The 18,116-nt window shown below is 41.6% G+C and overlaps 2 protein-coding genes across 2 annotated transcripts in view; one reads left to right on the forward strand and one right to left on the reverse strand.

The window, feature by feature from the left end:
• Positions 1–17,016, reverse strand: LACC1 (laccase domain multifunctional purine nucleosidase 1). Its single transcript, XM_089510996.1, has 7 exons — positions 16,954–17,016; positions 14,077–14,202; positions 11,285–11,899; positions 9,765–9,946; positions 6,731–6,896; positions 3,594–3,819; positions 1–1,457 (listed from the first exon to the last, which is right to left on the reverse strand). The coding sequence occupies exons 3-7, from the start codon at positions 11,850–11,852 to the stop codon at positions 1,283–1,285; spliced, it is 1,317 nt and encodes a 438-aa protein (XP_089367122.1). The 5' UTR covers positions 11,853–11,899; positions 14,077–14,202; positions 16,954–17,016; the 3' UTR covers positions 1–1,282.
• CCDC122 (coiled-coil domain containing 122) overlaps positions 14,355–18,116 on the forward strand; it is a 22,850-nt gene continuing 19,088 nt past the window's right edge. Inside the window, exon 1 of the mRNA XM_089510997.1 lies at positions 14,355–14,435. Within this exon, the coding sequence (XP_089367123.1) occupies positions 14,417–14,435 (19 nt within the window). The 5' untranslated portion in view covers positions 14,355–14,416. The remainder of the gene's footprint in view (positions 14,436–18,116) is intronic.

Here is an 18,116-nt window from a genome sequence, read left to right on the forward strand (position 1 = left end):
ACTAGAGCTCTAAGATCATCTGTGTATAACAGCCTTTCTCTCTGCCCCACCATCTTTTCAAGCTTGCTTGGTGGGAACAAGGGAGAGGCCCTCCTTGGTGGCTGCTCGCAAACTTTGGAACTCCCTTCCTAAAGAGGCCAAAATGACCCTTGTTCTCCTGTCAGTAGGTCAAAACATTTTTTTTTGACCAGCAGGATTTTATAAAGGGGCTAGGGTTGTGCATTTAATGCTGTATAGTTCTGTTTTGAAGGTGTGTATATAGTGTTTTAATTTTACTATTTTAATGCTTAATGTTTTAACTTTATAACTGGTTTAATTGGTTTTAAAATTTTATATTTGTACTTTTATTAACGCTCTTCTATATTTTTAAAATGTGTATTGTTTAATATATGTAGGTATTTGCATTGAATCCAATTAGTGGGGAAAGGTGGGATATCAGTGAATAAAACAGCAACAAGTCTTTGTCAGGATAGATGGTAAAATCAACTTGGGCTAAGAGGCAAAGAACAAAAGCTGTCTTATGTTAAATCCAATCTATATTTAGTCATTTTTCAGATACCTGGTAGAATGAAGTAGCGGACATTCAATTTATGCTCTCCTAGGTGTTGTGATGATCAGTTTGTAGCTAACATGTTATACAGTGTGGTGAGGGAAATATGTCTGACAAATCAATATTTTATTTACAGGTGTGGAGAATTTACAGTTGAAAGTGTTTGTCATGTCACACTGAAAAATATTATGGACAAATCCTAGTAAAACTTGCTTCTCAGCTCACTTGGCACTTTGTTCTTTAAAAAAAGGGCCTGAATGATAAACAAATGCAAACGTGCCTACTACTTGCAAATAGAGAAAATTGCTGCTGGTGTAAACGAATCTCTTGCACAGATGCTGGAACTTTCCCTCTCTCACATCTGTTTCCAAAGATGAACTGAAGAGGTGATCCAGATAATTTATTTGCAACAAGCATATAGCTAATGCAGTGGCCTTACATTCCACTGTTCAGCCCGTAGTCAACTTTGCTGCCATTCAAATGCTACCACATCAAATATGTTGCATAAAGAAAGACTGGATATTTTAAGGTAAGGTTTGGAAGTTTCAGCTTCACCCAAAGCGACACAGTATGCCTGACCAGGCAGCACATTGGTAGAGTGGAGTGGGGTTGGTGGAAACAGAGAAAAAAATTTCTAGTAGATCCATCTGTGTAACAGTTCCGCACCTGCTCCAGGATTCTGAGCATGAAGTAAACTTCCATTCTGCCACTACACACTCCTGCGATAAACTGTCATCCTTTAATTGATATGAAGCCAATCTGCGTCCCAAAATTCTCACCATCACGAACATGAGAGTAGAACCGATCAGGGCAACACGATGTGCAGAGGGTGACATTTTGGTTTAGATCCATTACAGAATAATCTTGAATGTTCTGAGGCAGAACCCCTCCAGCCTCAAGAAGAACACTTTTCCAGGAGGAAAGGGAAAAGAAAAGGGAAAAGAGATGGAGATTATTATAAGCAAGAAATTATTTCCTACAACTCTTTTCAAGTCTGACTTAATACCTTGGAAAGATAAAACATGTAAGAATGTTTGAATGAACAGAAGACTGTGCAAATCCTGAATAACTGTTCGGATGCAGTGATATTTGGGTGTAGGTGCAGAAATTGAAGTTCAATCCAGTCAGGGTTGACATTTTGTTGGTCACCAAACTGGGGTTGGGACTGCAGTCAATTCTGGATCAGGTTGCAATATCTCTGAAGGATCAGCTTTAGAGCTTGATACAGCACTTCTCTTGGAAAGCCAAGCAGCTGCTGTAGCCAATAGTGCCTTGCTCAGTTTTGGTTGGCGTGGTATCTGCATAATTTCCTAAGGAGGACCACAGGTGTTCATGCCTGAATAACTTTCCAACTAGACTCCTTTAATGCATTGTACATATGTATGATCTTGGAAGCTACATCTAATGCAAAATGCAGCAGCCAGACTATTGAGGATTTAAAAACCACCACTCTTGAAAGGACTGTGCTGGCATCCAATGTACTTCTGAACTCAATGCAAGCTCCTGCTTTTGACCTACAAATCCACAACAGCTTGGGGCCAAGACACCAGAAAGACCATCTCTGCCATATCAGGTTACCAAAGGCCCCAGCAAAAGCCCAGTTCTGTGTCCCACCATCCCACAGGAGTAAGTTGTTGTGTACACAAGAAAGAGCTTTCTCTGCAGGAGAACTCTGAATATGGAACTCCATCCCAAGAGAAGTCAGGATAGGTTTCTGACAGTCAGCTAAAACTGTGTCAAGGGCTGGCTGCTCTGGCTGTTTTAACTGTCTGGTTTTAAATGCTGATGCTTCAATTCTCAGGAAATGTAGGTAGTATACATTAAGCCCCACTACTAAACCTAACCTCGTCATTATGCAGTGCTCTCTTGCCTTATGTGGGTGATCCGTTCCAGACCCCCCTCCCTCCCGCATAAGGCAAATACTGTGTATGCTTGAGACCTATTGAAAATAATGGGGTTTGTGTAAGCGGTGTGGTGCGGCACAGCATGGGTGCACACGCCATTGCCGGTTCTGTTGCAGGGCTTTCAGCATAAGCTGATAACCACGTATGATGCGGGTGCACTGTACATTAATTCCAATGGGTCAGAAAATGCCACACAATTCACTGAATGCAAAGTGTCTTGTTTTTTTTAGAAAAAAATCCTAGCGTGGTGGTAGTTAAAACACATTACAAGCAATGAAATAATAAAGCTATAACTTAAAATACTAAGAGATACAAAACTAAGATGTAATGGTGAGAGCGGAGAACAGTTTAAATATACCTGTACAAACATTAGCAGCAAAAACAGAAAGGTAGAAACAGCAACTGTTAAAACCAAAGTATTCCATTATTTTTAAGGGCCTGGCACAAAAAATGTCTGCAAAGTCTATTAAAAATTCACTAGTGTGGGTGCCATATAAACCTGGTTAAGGAGAAAGTTCCACAAGGAAGGGGTCAACAGTGTGATGGCCTTGTTTCTAATGCCCATTCCTATCCTTAATGGAAAGCTGATCTTAATTCCCAGGCATCCTTGTATATGTGTAGGACCCCTTGTGATAGCTTGCTCCCAAGTGATTGTCCTTAAATTTTATGGCAGTCTATGCATTCCCTCTTGTATCATATGTCCTCATATGCCATTATTATTATTATTTTGGAACTATACACAGACAAACAGGGCAACCCTCTTTGAGGAAATGAAATGAAATTGATATAAACAGTAGAAATCTAAGTGCCACTGGGAGGAATAAGTTTTTATGGATGATTGATACATCTGACCTAGATTGTCACTATGCTTGAAATAAAATAAAGAGATGTGGTTCTGTAGCAAGAATCTCTCAAACCAAACAAGATATTTTCTTTAAAAAAATTGTCATTCTCCTCTACCGGTTGTTTTGACAAAGATTTTAATAATTATGGGAAAATCATATATTGGGATCCACAATACACGTACTCTCTCTCCATATATTCTCTCCCAGCAAGCTCTCTATATTCCCTGCCAGTGATTAGGCACTCTGGAAACTACACTCTACATGATCATGGATAATAAATAAATTGAAGCTTACCGTGTTGCTCTTCGGATATCAATGTAAGGGTGTGATGATTCATAAAGTCTTACACATTTTGGATCAATCCTGTGAAATTCTTTGGCTGACTTCTGGGGTAGTTTAAAGCAACAAGGTCCCACAGATGGCCCCAAGACCACAAGTATGTCCTTCACATTACATCCATATTCAGTTATCATAGCATTAACAACAGCCATAGAAACTCCTTGCAATGTGCCTTGCCAACCTGAAAAGAAGGGGGAAAATCTGATAGCCTCAGGGTTAAGAAAAAGAAAAACCAAGACCACAAATCCTACCTTCAAAGTCTATGAATGGATATATTCTACATATAGAAACATGAAGAACTGAAGAAGTATAGATCAAAGAGAACACAATGGAAGCAGTCATATTTCTTCATGACTCTGCCACATTCCCATATGCCTGCCACGATAAGCTCACACCTAGACCAAGAACTTGATGAGCTCTTTGCAGAGAAGAACTGACATATCCTAGGAGACACCACTAGCAAGGAAACCACCTCACCCAGGAAAGCTGGAGAATCAGAAAATGAATGTCCCCACCCCAAACAGGTTTTTCATTAGCTCCTCCCGGAAGCCAAGACAAGAAGGCATATGAGCTGAAGTCTAGTTTTGGGGCCCTTTCTCACTGCAGAAATATGTGCGTTGTCATTCCACTTTAACATGAATTGCTGTATCTTGTGGAATCCTGGGATTTGTAGTTTGGGGCGGGACTGGAGTTTTCTGGCTGAGAATGCTAAACGCTCTTCCCTAAACTGCATATCCCCGAATTCCATAGGATTCCACTGCAGTTAAAGTGAAATTAGCATGATAAGTGCGTACTGTGAAAGAGCACAGGAAGGCACAGTGCACAACTGGACGAACAGGGGTGCGCATTTTTCAGTCTCTACTCTATAAGCAATATGTGCCCAATATTAAGGGCTCTCATGATGTGCAGAAGAGGAGAGTGCTGCAGGGCAGGTACTGCCCAACTGCTGCTCAGGTGTTGTAACATCCTCTGACCAGCTCCTCATGCTCCTGCTTGATGTGTTTGCTGGACAGGTTCCCTGATGATTTAGCACCTCTTGCCTACATCCTGTATCCCCCTCCTGCCTCACTGAACAGCACAAATAAGTGGAACACGACTTAGAGAGTGACACAGCCTTCTTCTTTGTGAAGGTTTCTAAATAGGCTGGATGGCTATCTCTTGGGAAAGCTCTGATTGTGTGTTCCTGTATGGCAGCAGGTTGGTATGGATGACCCTTGGGGTCTCTTCCAACATGATTCTATGGTCCTGTTATTCAAATCACTCAGGATAATGAAGCATGCATGTCTAAATGATTTGGACAAAAACATATGAGTGGAGAAGAACCTCGTTCCATTCCCTCCAGTGACCTCCCCATGCTCTGTCCCTACATGCACTTCAAAAACAAAACTGGGCCAGGCTAAAGAGAAAAGTGCCTATAGAGATGAACAGAACAGAGACAAGGTGGCCATTTCATTTCAGCTATAATCACCTGTTCAAATAAAATAAAATTAGATACTACCTCAGCTTGCGACGTTAATGGCAAGAGAAACATGACTGAAGCAAAGAAGACAGAAAGCATATGGGAGAACCATTCCCCATCGATGAAAGTTTACAATATCTGGGGTTGTTCTAGTTTAGTTTTTTAAATATCAAGTAAGAGAGATTTATTAAAATATCTGGAGGAACACTTGCTTGTTTAAAGCATAGCTCGCAGTGAGTAATTTTGGCTCTTCTTCCACTATGTTCTAGAGAAAAAAAGAAAGGTAGCATGGGAATATGTATGATTGATCATGATTTAAGTTGGACACAACAGAAAGTATTAGCACCATTATCACTATGAATAATTACTTAAAGATTGTGAAAACATATTCTCCACAGAGGTCCCTAAACAAAGAATCAGGAAGTAGTATCAAAAGACTGTAGCAACATAGGAAAGGATACTTTACTCCACAAAAACAAAAAAATCAGTAACTAACAGCAATGGAACAACAGCGATAACAGAGTAAGAATATTTTCAAGTTGTACATCTTCTCTATTCACACCGTGTCAACTCTCTTAGGTCCAAAACACACTGCAGAAATGATCCAGTCTGAGACTGCTTTAACTACCCTGGCTCAGTGCAGGGGAATCCTGGGAATTATAGATTATTGTGGCACTAGAACTCTCTGAAAGAGAAGGCTAAATGTTTGACAAAACTACAGTTCCCAGAATCCCCTAGCACTGAGCCAGGGCAAGGGGTCTCAAACTGGATTATTTCTGTAATGTGTTTTGGACCTTACTATTCCTATCTTCTGATCAGGAGATAAGATATGACAAAAGACAGAATATGATCCAAATGAAATTAAGCATTTTAAAGTTCTGCTTAAAGGACAAAGTGCTCAACACGGGTTGCATCAAGCCATCAGTAAAGTAGGCTTCATTCCCACTATGTTTTAAACTGGTTTGCAAACCAGTTTGAAGCGGTTTAAATTACCCTGGTTTGCAATTGAATCAAATTGCTGAAGTGGTTCAGAGAGGAGGCCATGCGTTACAACCATTTAACATGCATCTTTTTGACGCTGATTTTTTCCCGCGACTTTTTCGATTAATCGAGTGAACAAGATGCGGATTGGAATCGTTTTAAATTTGCCCTTCTGCCGGCCAAAGTGGGTCCATTTCAAATTGATTCATTCATCAGTGTGAATGACAAGTGGGTTACTTTACAGGAAAGAAATGCAATCAGGGCAAATGTAGTATGAACCACACTCCTCTATTGAATCGATCCATCACTTCAGATTGCAAACATATTTATTTCAAAGTGGGAATGAGGCCTCTGTATTGCTTTCTTAAAAAAACAGTGGCTTCAATTCATTACATAAAAAGCATATTAAAGCCTAAAGTATATATACCCAACTGCACTATTTATAAGGAAAAATGGGGTAAGGGAGAATGATGGCAAGAGAGTAAGAAAACACACACACACACACCACATATAAAAAGAGAGAATTCAGCCTAAGGCAGAAATAAGGAAAACAGCATGACCAACTAGGAAAGTTTACAAAATGAAAAGGCTACTGATAAGATTGCACAATGGATTCCTTAACACATGCAGAACAGCAAGTGATTCTTGTTACCTGAATGAGCAGCACCACATGCTTTTTGGACTGGATCAGCAAAAAGCACAGGGATGCAATCTGCTCCAGGAGCTGCTATTGTAACACCTTTCTGGTTAGTTACTATTCCATCATAGCTCTCTGGTTTAGCCTTTCCCATGACCCAAACATCACTGGCATGGTTGACCTGTGAACACCAAGAGAAGGTAAGGCAATTTGAAAACTAAAGCCTGGATGCACCCATTTCAGACTTGTGAAATCTACTTTGTGAAACCCTGAGCTCCAGCAACCAATAAAAGCTAGACAGGAATTTGCCCAGGAATTTGATCTGAATACTAGAACTGAACTTAGTCTTTTTGTACAAAAAGTCAACCCCCAAAAAACAGAAACAGAGATTTCCCCATTCTAGCAATATACAGTGGTACCCCGGGATACGAATGCGCCGCCTTACGAAATTTCCGGGTTACGAAAAAAATCCATCTAATTAAATGTTTCCGGGTTACGAAGGTTATTCCGGGTTACGAAGAAAATTTTTGGTGCTTTTCGGCGCGATTTCACACGAAATCGCGGCTTTCGCTATTAAAGCCTATGGGCTTTTCGGCTAGCGAAAGTTTCCGGGTTACGAAAGCGGCGGCGGAACGAATTAATTTCGTAACCCGGGGTACCACTGTAACTGGCAGGGTGTGGTTTTGTTGTACCACTTGAAGTCAGAAATCCTTACCAGTCATGTACCAGCTTGATCTAACTTTTGTCAATTCTTCTTTTAAATGAAGCCAGGATGTTTCAATGACTTCCTATACACACACATGAATTTATTTGCTGGGCTGCTGGGGTCATCCTCCTTGGAGGATAACTTCTGTTTATCCCCAAGAAAGTAACAATAACAACAATGAAATCTCTACCTTTCTTCATGATATTGCACTGGCTTCTTATTTTTACATCAGTTGTGGGATTTATCCAGCCCTCCAGATGTTGCAGAACTGCAGGTCCCAGCATTCTATTCCATTGGCTTTGCTCATTAGGGCTGGTGGAAGTTGCAGTTTAGCAGCATCAGGAGGGCTGCACAATTAACACAGTTTTAGCAGTGGATTATACCTTTAAGAAGACAGTTCAGTTTCTTAAATGTGAAGTTCACTGTTTGTCCTGTTTAGGAGAAATATAGGTTCTTCTGTTTGACCTGTTTAGGAGAACCACTGCCAGTAGTTTAGGAAGGTGACAAAGCATCTGTATTTAGCAAGACTTTGGAATTCTATTTAACTCCCAGCCATATATGTTCAAGCTGGTTTCAAGGATACCCTATAAAGGGAAAAATGCTCATTAAAAGAGCAGCAGCAGCATGGGGCCTAATCATATTTCCTTTTCATAAGAAGGCTAAAGGCTGTTTAGTGATATCTATGTTTTTAAAGCAAGATTACATTTGTTATTTTGTGTTAATTACATCCAGTGCTGTGATCCGCACATGAATGATGGTTTACTTGAGCTGCATATTGAAGGAATGAAATTCTTTGCTCTGCAGAGCCCCTGTGATCACAAATGTCAAATCTCAGGGTTTATCTGGAGAGAGCAATGGAGAGAACATAGGGAAAGCTTCTTCTAGGATCTTGTTGGAAGCAATTGCTCTGCACAAGGTCCAGAAAACAGTAACACTAGTTAGTAAAGTTGAGAAAGAATTCATGGGCGGGTTACAGACTGCCACTTACGACGCACTCCGTGCATGCTAGGGTTAGGAAGGGGCGTGCTAGGGTTAGGAAGAGTCACCCCTTCCTAACCCGCCCCAACACGCGCGGAGCATGTCGTAAATGGCGGCGCCCATCCACATGGGCACCGCCATTTTGACGTCTTGGACGCTGTGCATCCAGACATGTCGCGGTGGAAGTGACGCCATGAGGGCGCGCTTCGCTTCTCGCGGCGCCACTCTTGCGTTCTGGCCGCTGGGGCTTCCCTCCACAACAAATGGTGGCGGCAAAAAAACGGCCCCTTGAGGGCCGTCTGTAACCCGCCATGTAGATGTCAGCCTTCTAAATGCTATCACTCAAAGCTTTCATTACCTCCCCCCCCCCCCCAAATACATGAATACACTTGACCCCATTTATAGAAGGGACCATTAGGCAGGAAGTTTGTTTTCACCCTTTTGTCCTGGGCTGAGATTGCAATAATTACAGCACTGAAAGAAAATGAGTAGGCAGATCTTTCTTGCGGAGATCGTAAAGTAATCTCCTGGGGTAGGGTGCGGGTGGGGGAATGTAGGCAAATGCATACAACCAAATGACTTGCAACAGAACTGGGCAGTAACTATAGCACCCTGAGGTAGTTGCAAGGCTTGAGGCTGCAATTCAAAACAATGAGAGAATGTTTTGTGAGAGTGAGTGAGAAAAGCTAACTTCTAAACAGAGAAGTCTCATCTTGTAATCTAGAAGCCCAGCTCATTTATTCTAGACAGTGAGTGTCTCTGGGGGTAAGAGTAGTGCTTACGAATGGAGTGTGGCTTTGGTGCGACCTCCGGACTCTTAGGACCCATGCATCATTTAAACAGCATACTTCCAATGAGACCCGAAGCAGCTTTATTTTGGCAGTCTGTAACAGGCCATGGTAATTCAGCACACATTTCTTTTTGTCTGTTAGGAATGTTACTTTGATCCCGTTGGAATGGCTTACCCTCTACCAATCATGTAAAACATTGAGAGCCCACCATTCTACACATGTTCAAGACAGGTGACAGCTCCAATTTAAAATAATTTCATACTGTAAAACAAACAATTGAAACATTAAAACCCAGTGGCTATGATGTCTGTAAGATCTTGGAGTTGTAGTTCATTAAAAACTAAAAAAGACAACTTTTCTAAGCTTTGAGCACAATGATTTAGAAAGCCCAAATGACACTTTCTTGGAGCAGGGCTTTCAAGAGAAACAATTAAGAAGACACAGCAAAGGTTGCTCGGTGCAGATCCTGCAAAGGCTCCTGCATCATTAATAATTACACAGATGTGGACTAGCCACATCTGGTGCAAGTTGGCCTTAAATCTTTTTCTCCCAGACTCAATACTACTTGCCTTACCTTTATACTATGATATGTATCTTGGCTGAATCCAGCAGCAATGGCTAACCTACGAAGGTTTTCTTTGACTACAGCAGGTGGATCACGCCGCTTGGAGCTACTGAAGAGATTTAAGGAGCTCAGGGTTGATATATATGAAATGCCACCTGTTCTTGTAGTGAATCCATGGAGGAAGATATCATCTAAGGAAACAGTTTTGAAATACAAATAAGAACTGGTATGTGGACCTAATATTTCCATCCACAGCAATATATTCCCATCGCTTTAACAGATTTAGTTTAGTTATGATCCTCATGGATAATCCTAATCTGTTGGTAAATGTTAGTGAATTCCTGTTCATTTCCATGGTTATTAAGTTGTGGGGTATCATAGGGTTCCACCCAATCTCCACACTCTAATATCTATATGAAGCCAAGGGGTGAAGTTAGGAATTTTGGGGCTGGACATGACACTTAGCTCTGTTTCTCCTTGTCTTTGGAATCAGCTGGGATGGTGCAAGATCAGTGCATAGATGCTATAAGATGGATGAGGGCCAAGAAACTGAACCCTGATGAGAGAAAGGCTTTGTGGACTGGTGTTTCTTGGATTAGGAAATTGGGTAAACAGCTTATCCTGGATGGGGTTGTGCTCCGTCTGAACGTGCATACCTTGAGAGCACTCCTAAATCCATTTCTGTTACTGGGAGCCAAAGTAACACCAAGGCATAGAATGCTTTGGGGTCAGTCTTGGCTAGTCTGGCAGTTATGGCCTTCCTTGGTGACTTATAACCTGGACATACTTGCTTCCGATAGTAACCATGGGTTAGACTACTTGAAGAGAAAGAAGCCACTTCTAGTGCAAAATGCAGCAGCTAGATTGCTGCCTGGAACAATGTACAGCAATAATATACCAGTCAATTCTGGCTTGAATTCAAGATGGTAGTAATGACATATAAAGCCCTAAACTCTTTGGAACATAGATATTTGAAGGAGAAGTCCTCCCTTTTTATGCCTGTCCATGGACTGAGATCTATAGGGCCTCCCTATGTCTCACCAGTGTACACTGCGTGTGGAGATGGGAAAGAGCTTTCTTAGCTATGGCACTTTGCTTGTGGAATGCCCACCCCTTTAAGATCTGCCTGGCACTGGTGTTGGCTTTATTCCAGTGCCTAGCTAAAACTAGATGGGTTTTTCTACCCACCAGGGTCCCCAAAGTGACAGACAATAAAATCACAACATAAAGATAGAACAGAAACAAAAGCCAAAATTAGACAAATAACATACTGTGTGTCTTCAAGTCATTTCTGACTTCTGGCGAGCCTAAGGTGACACTATCATGAGGTATTCTTGAAGAATTTGTTCTGAGGGGGTTTGCTTTACCTTCCTCTGAGGCTGAGAGTGTGTAATTTACCTAAGGTTACCCAGTGGGTTTCCATGGCTAAGCAGGGATTTGAAACCTGGTCTCCCAAAATCTTACATCCAGCACTCAAACCACATTGGCTCTCTGACATACTAACACACACAAACACATATCTAAGTTACCTGGAATCAATGAAGATTTGAGAATGGTGAGCTTTCCATTCAGAGCAGGCAGACTTTCCAAAAACATCTTTATCTCACTTTGGATCCTTTCTGTATCTTGTTCTGAGAGTGACATTAATTTACTCTTTAGTACTGTTGATTTTGGGAGATTATTTTCTTCACACGATATCTCTAAATTTTTATACTCAAACTGGTAAACACTAGTAAAAAGCTGACTGATGTATTCTCTGATTAATGGCTTTCTTTGTGATGTCAAGATTATTTTAACAATATTTATGTTTTTATCATCAAGCTTTTGTTTAATGGTGTACAAGGTAGCAACTGTATTTTCAGAACACACAACCTCAAATCTTCTCTCTGGGCAAGGAAGAATTTGCATTACTTTATGAAGTGCATCTTCGCCATTCTTTTTACTTAAGGCTTGGCAACACATAAGGCAAACAAAGGGAGACTGGGAAGGATCCTCCTCCTCAATAGCTTCTAACGTCCTAATGAGTGATTCCTGAATTTGGTTATTCCAAGAGCTAGCTCCTAGGTGGCACAGATCAATCAATACAGCCTTTGCCATAGTGTACACAACAGGACAATGCCCGAAGATTTAATTTAACGATGAACCTATAAGGAAAAAGATAGAAAAAGAATATATATTATTCAAATGTTATTTGTTATTAGATTACTCATATTACTCATATTAAATTAACTAAATTAAATGCATATTACAAAAGAGAAATTGATAATCACATTTTACTTTGTGTCCAACTCAAAAGCAAGACCTATAATGGTGTTTTCTTGGAAAGATTTGTTCAGAGGGGTTTTGCCTTCATCTTCCTCTGAGGCTGAGAGTGTGTGACGTGTCCAAGGGCATCTAGTGTGTTCCCATTGCTGAATGGGGATTCAAACCCTGGCCTCCAGAGCTGTAATCCAGTGTTCAAACCAATACACCATACTGAGTTATACAAATAAGAAAACAGCAGTCGTTGTTGAATGAGTCCCATTCAGGAGAAAAATGGGATATCAATCAAACAAACAAATAACAAAATAAGTAAGTAAAGCAGGTTTAACATAGAATGTGGTACATAAAAAAGTGCATGACACACTAGAAAAGACAATAATGCTAGGAATGGTAGAAAGAAATAGGAAGACTGCATACCAGCTGGATAGACTTAGGCCTTTATCACACTAGCTGAGATCCCACGGGAAAATAGGATTTAAACGAGAGTTAAATTAAATTCACATTTAAACAGAACCCACAAATTTGGGAAGTTTATCACACCAAATTGCTGCCAAAGTGAAATGACACGAAGTTAAACTGAAGTTAAAGCAGAGAAAAACGCCACCTTTTTACTTTTGGAATTTCATGAAAGTAAAAAGCTGCTGTTTTCCTCTGGTTTAACTTCAGTTTAACTTCACGTTATTTCATATTAACAGCAATAAACTTTGGGCATTTCCAGAGTTTCTCTAATTTAACTCTCGTTAAAACCCCATTTTCCTGTGAGATTGTTGCTGTATGCTTTCAAGGCATTCCAATTTATGGTTACTCAAAGGCAAACCTATCACAGGCTTTTCTTGGCAAGATTTGCTCAGAGGGGATTTGCCATTGCATTCCTTTGAGGTTGTGAGTAGCCCAACATAAACCAGTGGGTTTCTAAGGATTTGAACGCTGGTCTCCAGAGCTGCAGTCCAATGTTCAAGCTATTACACCACGCTGGCAGAGATACTAGAAAGCAACCCCCCCTGTTATTCTAAGCATGAAGTAGCTGGAGGGATTTATTGGCCTGTTACAGGCCTGTTACAGACTGCCAAAATAAAGCTGCTTCGGGTCTCTTTGGAGGTATGCTATTTAAATGGTGCATGCATCCTAAGAATCCGGAAGCTGCACCAAAGCTGCACTCCAGTGCTTAGGAATGGAGTCTGGCTTTGGCGCGACCTCCGGACTCTTAGGACACATGCATCATTTAAATAGCATACCTCCAAAGAGACCCGAAGCAGCTTTATTTTGGCAGTCTGTAACAGGCCATTGTTATAAGACAAAAGGAGCTTGACATGCAGGGTACAATGTGAAGTCGAAGGCTTTCATGGCCAGAATCCATAGTTTTTTGTGGGTTTTTCAGGGTTTGTGGCCATGCTCCAGACGAGTTTATTCCTGATGTTTTACCAGCATCTGTGGCTGGCATCTTCAGAAAAAAAATTCCCAAACCCCCACAAAAAACTATGCAGGGTACAATTTATGGGGTGTGTGCAAATCTCACATTTGCTTCTGATCAAATAGATTTTTCAAGTTTTTGTATAATTTCAAAATCTGCAAAACCAGTTTGACCAGAGGTAACAGAGGACAAAAAAAGGTATATATATATGGTGAACCATGTGAAAGTGGAGGTATGAGACATAAGGATTATAATGTATGCTTGACTTTACAAGTATTTCCCTTAACTGAAAATAGGCACATGTCATTCTTGACTTTACAAGGGAAGGAAACAAGGAAATACAAGTGAAAGGTACGCTAAGGAGATAAAACAAAATTAAAATCCAACATGAAATATATCTTATAGCAGTGAGTTCTCAGTCCTCCAAATCCCAGTTTTGGGAAAGGAATGGGCTATAAATAATAATAATAAGAAGAAGAACAACAACACATATTTTGTATATTTATATTTTAATACTCTAAGACGCTCTGAGTCTCAGTTTTGGGGAAAGGGTAGGGTATAATAATAATAATAATAATAATAATAATAATAATAATAATAATAAATCTATGCCTCTATGTAATCCTAGTATCAAATAGGTGTACTTACTAAACTGCAGAAGTATTTTGCACCCCCTCCAGAGAGGCAGCTCCTTCTCCTGCTGCCCTTGGCCTGTGGCAGAGTGACATGATCCCAACAGGACCAGAGGAGCCTCCCTTCTTTGCTTCCTTCCTCCTGCAAAAGTGACCCAAGGACAGGAGGGGAATTCCCAGAGGATTCTTGCAGGCCTAGTCTCCTCCCAAGTTGCCTAACAAGGAAAGCAAGCAGCTAAGGCTCCCAGCCAGAAAGAGAGCAGAGGAGCTGCTGCAGCACTTCCTGCTTCTCTTTTGCCTTCCCCCAGGAGGAAGTGAGAGCTCTGCAATTTGCAAAGGAAACAAGGAGGATAACCATGAATTTCAGAGCCCAGGGTGTGTGTAGCAACAGGATATATATATATTCTTTTACAATTATGTATATGATAAAATAAAAAGTATATTTTTAAAAATGGTTTTATTCTCTCCCCCCCCCCCCTCCAAAATAGCATTTTCAATTTTATAATGGTTCTTACCAGTTTAGAAAACTTTAGGCATTGTTTTAAAAACAAAACAGTGTCTTCTGCTTGTGCAAAGAAGCATACATGAAATCCTGCCTGCCTGTGTGATGTGATCACAACTTGGAAACTCCCGTTTGGAAATGCTGGCGGGATACAGACGGGCAAAAAGGGGTGTATTCATGACGTCATGAAGGTAGAGCCTTCAGACGGGCCTTACCTGAATGCCGCCATGAACACGTCCCCCGCACGCCCCAAGCGGGAAGAAGCGGAATTAAAAAGGTGCTGCTTTTCTCCGCTTCTTTTCCGTTTGATGCGCAGCTGCGCAGCTCCGTCTGTAAGCTGCTGCACCGGTACGCCAGAATTGCTACGCCACTAATTTAAGTTGCCCATTTAAAAGCTCCGTGTCTGCTGCGTTGCATAATGAGTCGGGGTCCTGGAACATGCACAGTTTGCAGTCAGGCTTTAATTGCATCGTCAGCTGCCATGCAGGTGTGGAAGCTGCAGCACAGCTGCAGTGCATTTTAAGACTCGTAACCCTAACCCTAACCCTAACCCTAACCCTAACCCTAACCCTAGAGCAACATGTACGCATGCGCTGCTTGGAAAGTTTGGACTTTAAAGTGAGCCCCTACACACATTCCTGTGCCATTTTCACCTAACAATAAAAACCGCTAAAACTGTAAATATTTACATATGTACAAGGGAGGTGATGGGGGATGGCAGGGGGACAGCGGTGGCAGCGGCGACAGCTGTGGCTGTGCATTGCAGATTCAGCAAGAGCGTGGGGACCAATGGAGAGGAGGCATCCATGATGCTGGTGACATTGGCAACGTGCAAGCGGACAAGGATGCCAACACCAGCTGATCACCAGCTGGCAGGAGACCACCATTGTTCTTGGGCAGAGCGGGGAAAAAAGTTTTAAAGGGGCTTGGGCGCTTTAAATGTGCCCATAGGCTTTCTGCCGCCGCTGCTTAGCACTGCAGCTGCGCAGCTGCGCATCCGCCAGCCGGCAAAGGAAAAAAAAAGCCCTGTTTTTGGCCGCCCGTGAGGAAGCTGCCTCTCTCTTTGCAGCGTCCTCCGAGGTGGCGGTTTGGAAACTGCGGGTCAGAAATGGCCCCAGGTGAGGCGTCTTCACTGCCCCCCATGTGGAAGCCCCATCACCTGAGCCACGCCCCCGGGGCGGGCGGTCTGGAGGCTCCGTATTCAGCAGAATACACCTCCAAGACGTCTTCCCCTGCCCGTTTGTATCCCGCCTCTGAGTTCATTTAGGGTTACTTTCTTGGCAGGTGTGTGTAGGGTGTGATAAACAGCAAACAAAGGAATAAAACAAAAGGTCATGGAGGATTTGTTTACATGATCAGAAAGATCCAGAGGTTACCTGAGAAGAATTACCTCAGTTGCCCCACCTATCCAAATAAGGATGCCTCATATGTGTAACCCTGTCCTCTGGCTCCTTCTATTGTATGATTGCATCATATATTGATGATTATGTACTGGATGTAGGACTACTATATATACTCATGTATAGGTCTAGAAATTTTAGTCAAAAAATTGATCCCAAAAACCTGAGTTGACTTATCCACTAGTCAATGTAGTTCTGCAGTTTAACTTTTATTTAAAAAAAGAACCATCCCCTGGTGAAAGGCAAGAGTATCCTGGAAGCCCTGACCCTCCTCTATTCTTTTATCCATCCAGACTTTAGTATGAGCAGAAACAGTTATGCCTGCTGGGATTTTATAAATTTCATAGAATCATAGAGTTGGAAGAGACCACAAGGGCCATCCAGTCCAACCCCCTGCCATGCAGGAAATCCAAATCAAAGCATCCCTGACAGATGGCCATCCAGCCTCTGTTTAAAAACTTCCAAGGAAGGAGACCCCACCACACACCAAGGGAGTGTGTTGCACTGTTGAACAGCCCTTACTGTCAGGAAATTTGTTGGCATTGTTTTCCTTGCTTCATCCTTAAGATCCTTTGTTACATGCCCCTAAGTTTTACCCTCGACTTATCCATGGGTCCTATCAAAATCCATAATTTTGACCCAGAACCTACACTCAACTTATACAGGAGGTTGACTTACAGTTGAATATACAGTGCTACCTCGGGTTACGAAATTAATTCGTTCCGCGGCGCCGTTCGTAACCCGATACATTTCGCAACCCGAAAAGGCTTTCCGTTAGCGCTGGAAAGCCGCTAGCCGCGCTTCGCATTTGAATTTCGCGCCGAAACGCGCCGAAATGAATTTCGTAACCCGAAAAATCTTTCGTTACCCGGAACAGTTTTTTCCAATCTAACTTTTTCGTACCCCGGAAATTTCGTAACGCGATCAATTCGTATCCCGGGGTACCACTGTATATGGTATATGTTTAAAATACAGGTTGAGTCTCCCTTACCTGAAATGCTTGGGACCAGAAGTGTTTTGGAGTTCAGATTTCTTCTGGATTTTGGAATATCTGTATTTGCATAATGAGACATCTTGGAGATGGGACACGAGTCTAAACAAACAAACAAACAAACAAAATGGTTTAGGCTTCATATGCACCTTTTAAATATAGTCTGAAAGTAATTTTATACAATATTTTAAATAATTGTGTACATGAAATAAAGTTTGGGTACACTGATGTCGCGGCAAAGAGACGCAGAGACAGGAATGGGGGTGCAAAACTTAGCTGGCCAGGTCTTGGCCAGCCCCTTTTATTCACATCAGGGTTACATTAGGTTTACATTATCTCATAGTACATCAGAAGGCAATTTGCGGAATCAGGGACCAATGTGTACTCAGGAAAATCCTAATTAGCAAAGGGAGCAGGATGTGTACACTGTCTCAGCCGAATCAACATGGGCTTATCCAATTATGGATAAAGCATTGTCAACCAGAAGGCGAGTCATAATCCTATGGTCTGCCAGTAGGATTATCACAATCTTGGTAAACATTGCTATCCTGGGAGGGGGCGCATCCCCCGGGTCTCCCAGGGAATGCCACACACTGAACCATCAGAAAGCAAACGTGTCACTATCTCAGGCACCCATAAAAATAGTTTTGGTTTTTGGAATATTTTGCATGTTGGAATTCCACATAAGGGAGACTTAACATAAACAGGTATACCTAGTTAAAGAAATATATGCATTCCTGGGCATGGCGTTAATAGACTATTTGGTGCCAGAGGTAGAAATAACACAAAAAGAATAGGAAGAGGTTCGTGTGTGTGTGTGTGTGTGTGTGTGTACACACACACACACACACACACACACATATATACACACACACACATACAAAGAGAGAGAGAGAGAGAGAGAGGAGCAGGTTAACATCTTTCCACAAACTTTTAATCCAAAGCTAACAATATGTGCATGAAGAATAAAACAACCAGATCATATAAGTCCTACAGAAGTAAACAAAAACACATTGAACCTTCTAGAGACCATGTGAAGGCTTTTCCTAAAATGTCTCCAGGGATTATTTTTTTCATCTTTCTAATTATTATCATTTTGTGGCCAAAGTTATACATTTATGCTTCTTTAACTGCTATATTGAATTTTAACTTTGTATTGAAAT

The sequence above is a fragment of the Sceloporus occidentalis genome, unplaced genomic scaffold (genome assembly GCF_023333645.1).
Source record: "Sceloporus occidentalis isolate IW3139 unplaced genomic scaffold, rSceOcc1.0.p SCAF_2, whole genome shotgun sequence".
Taxonomy (NCBI): Eukaryota; Metazoa; Chordata; class Lepidosauria; order Squamata; family Phrynosomatidae; genus Sceloporus; species Sceloporus occidentalis.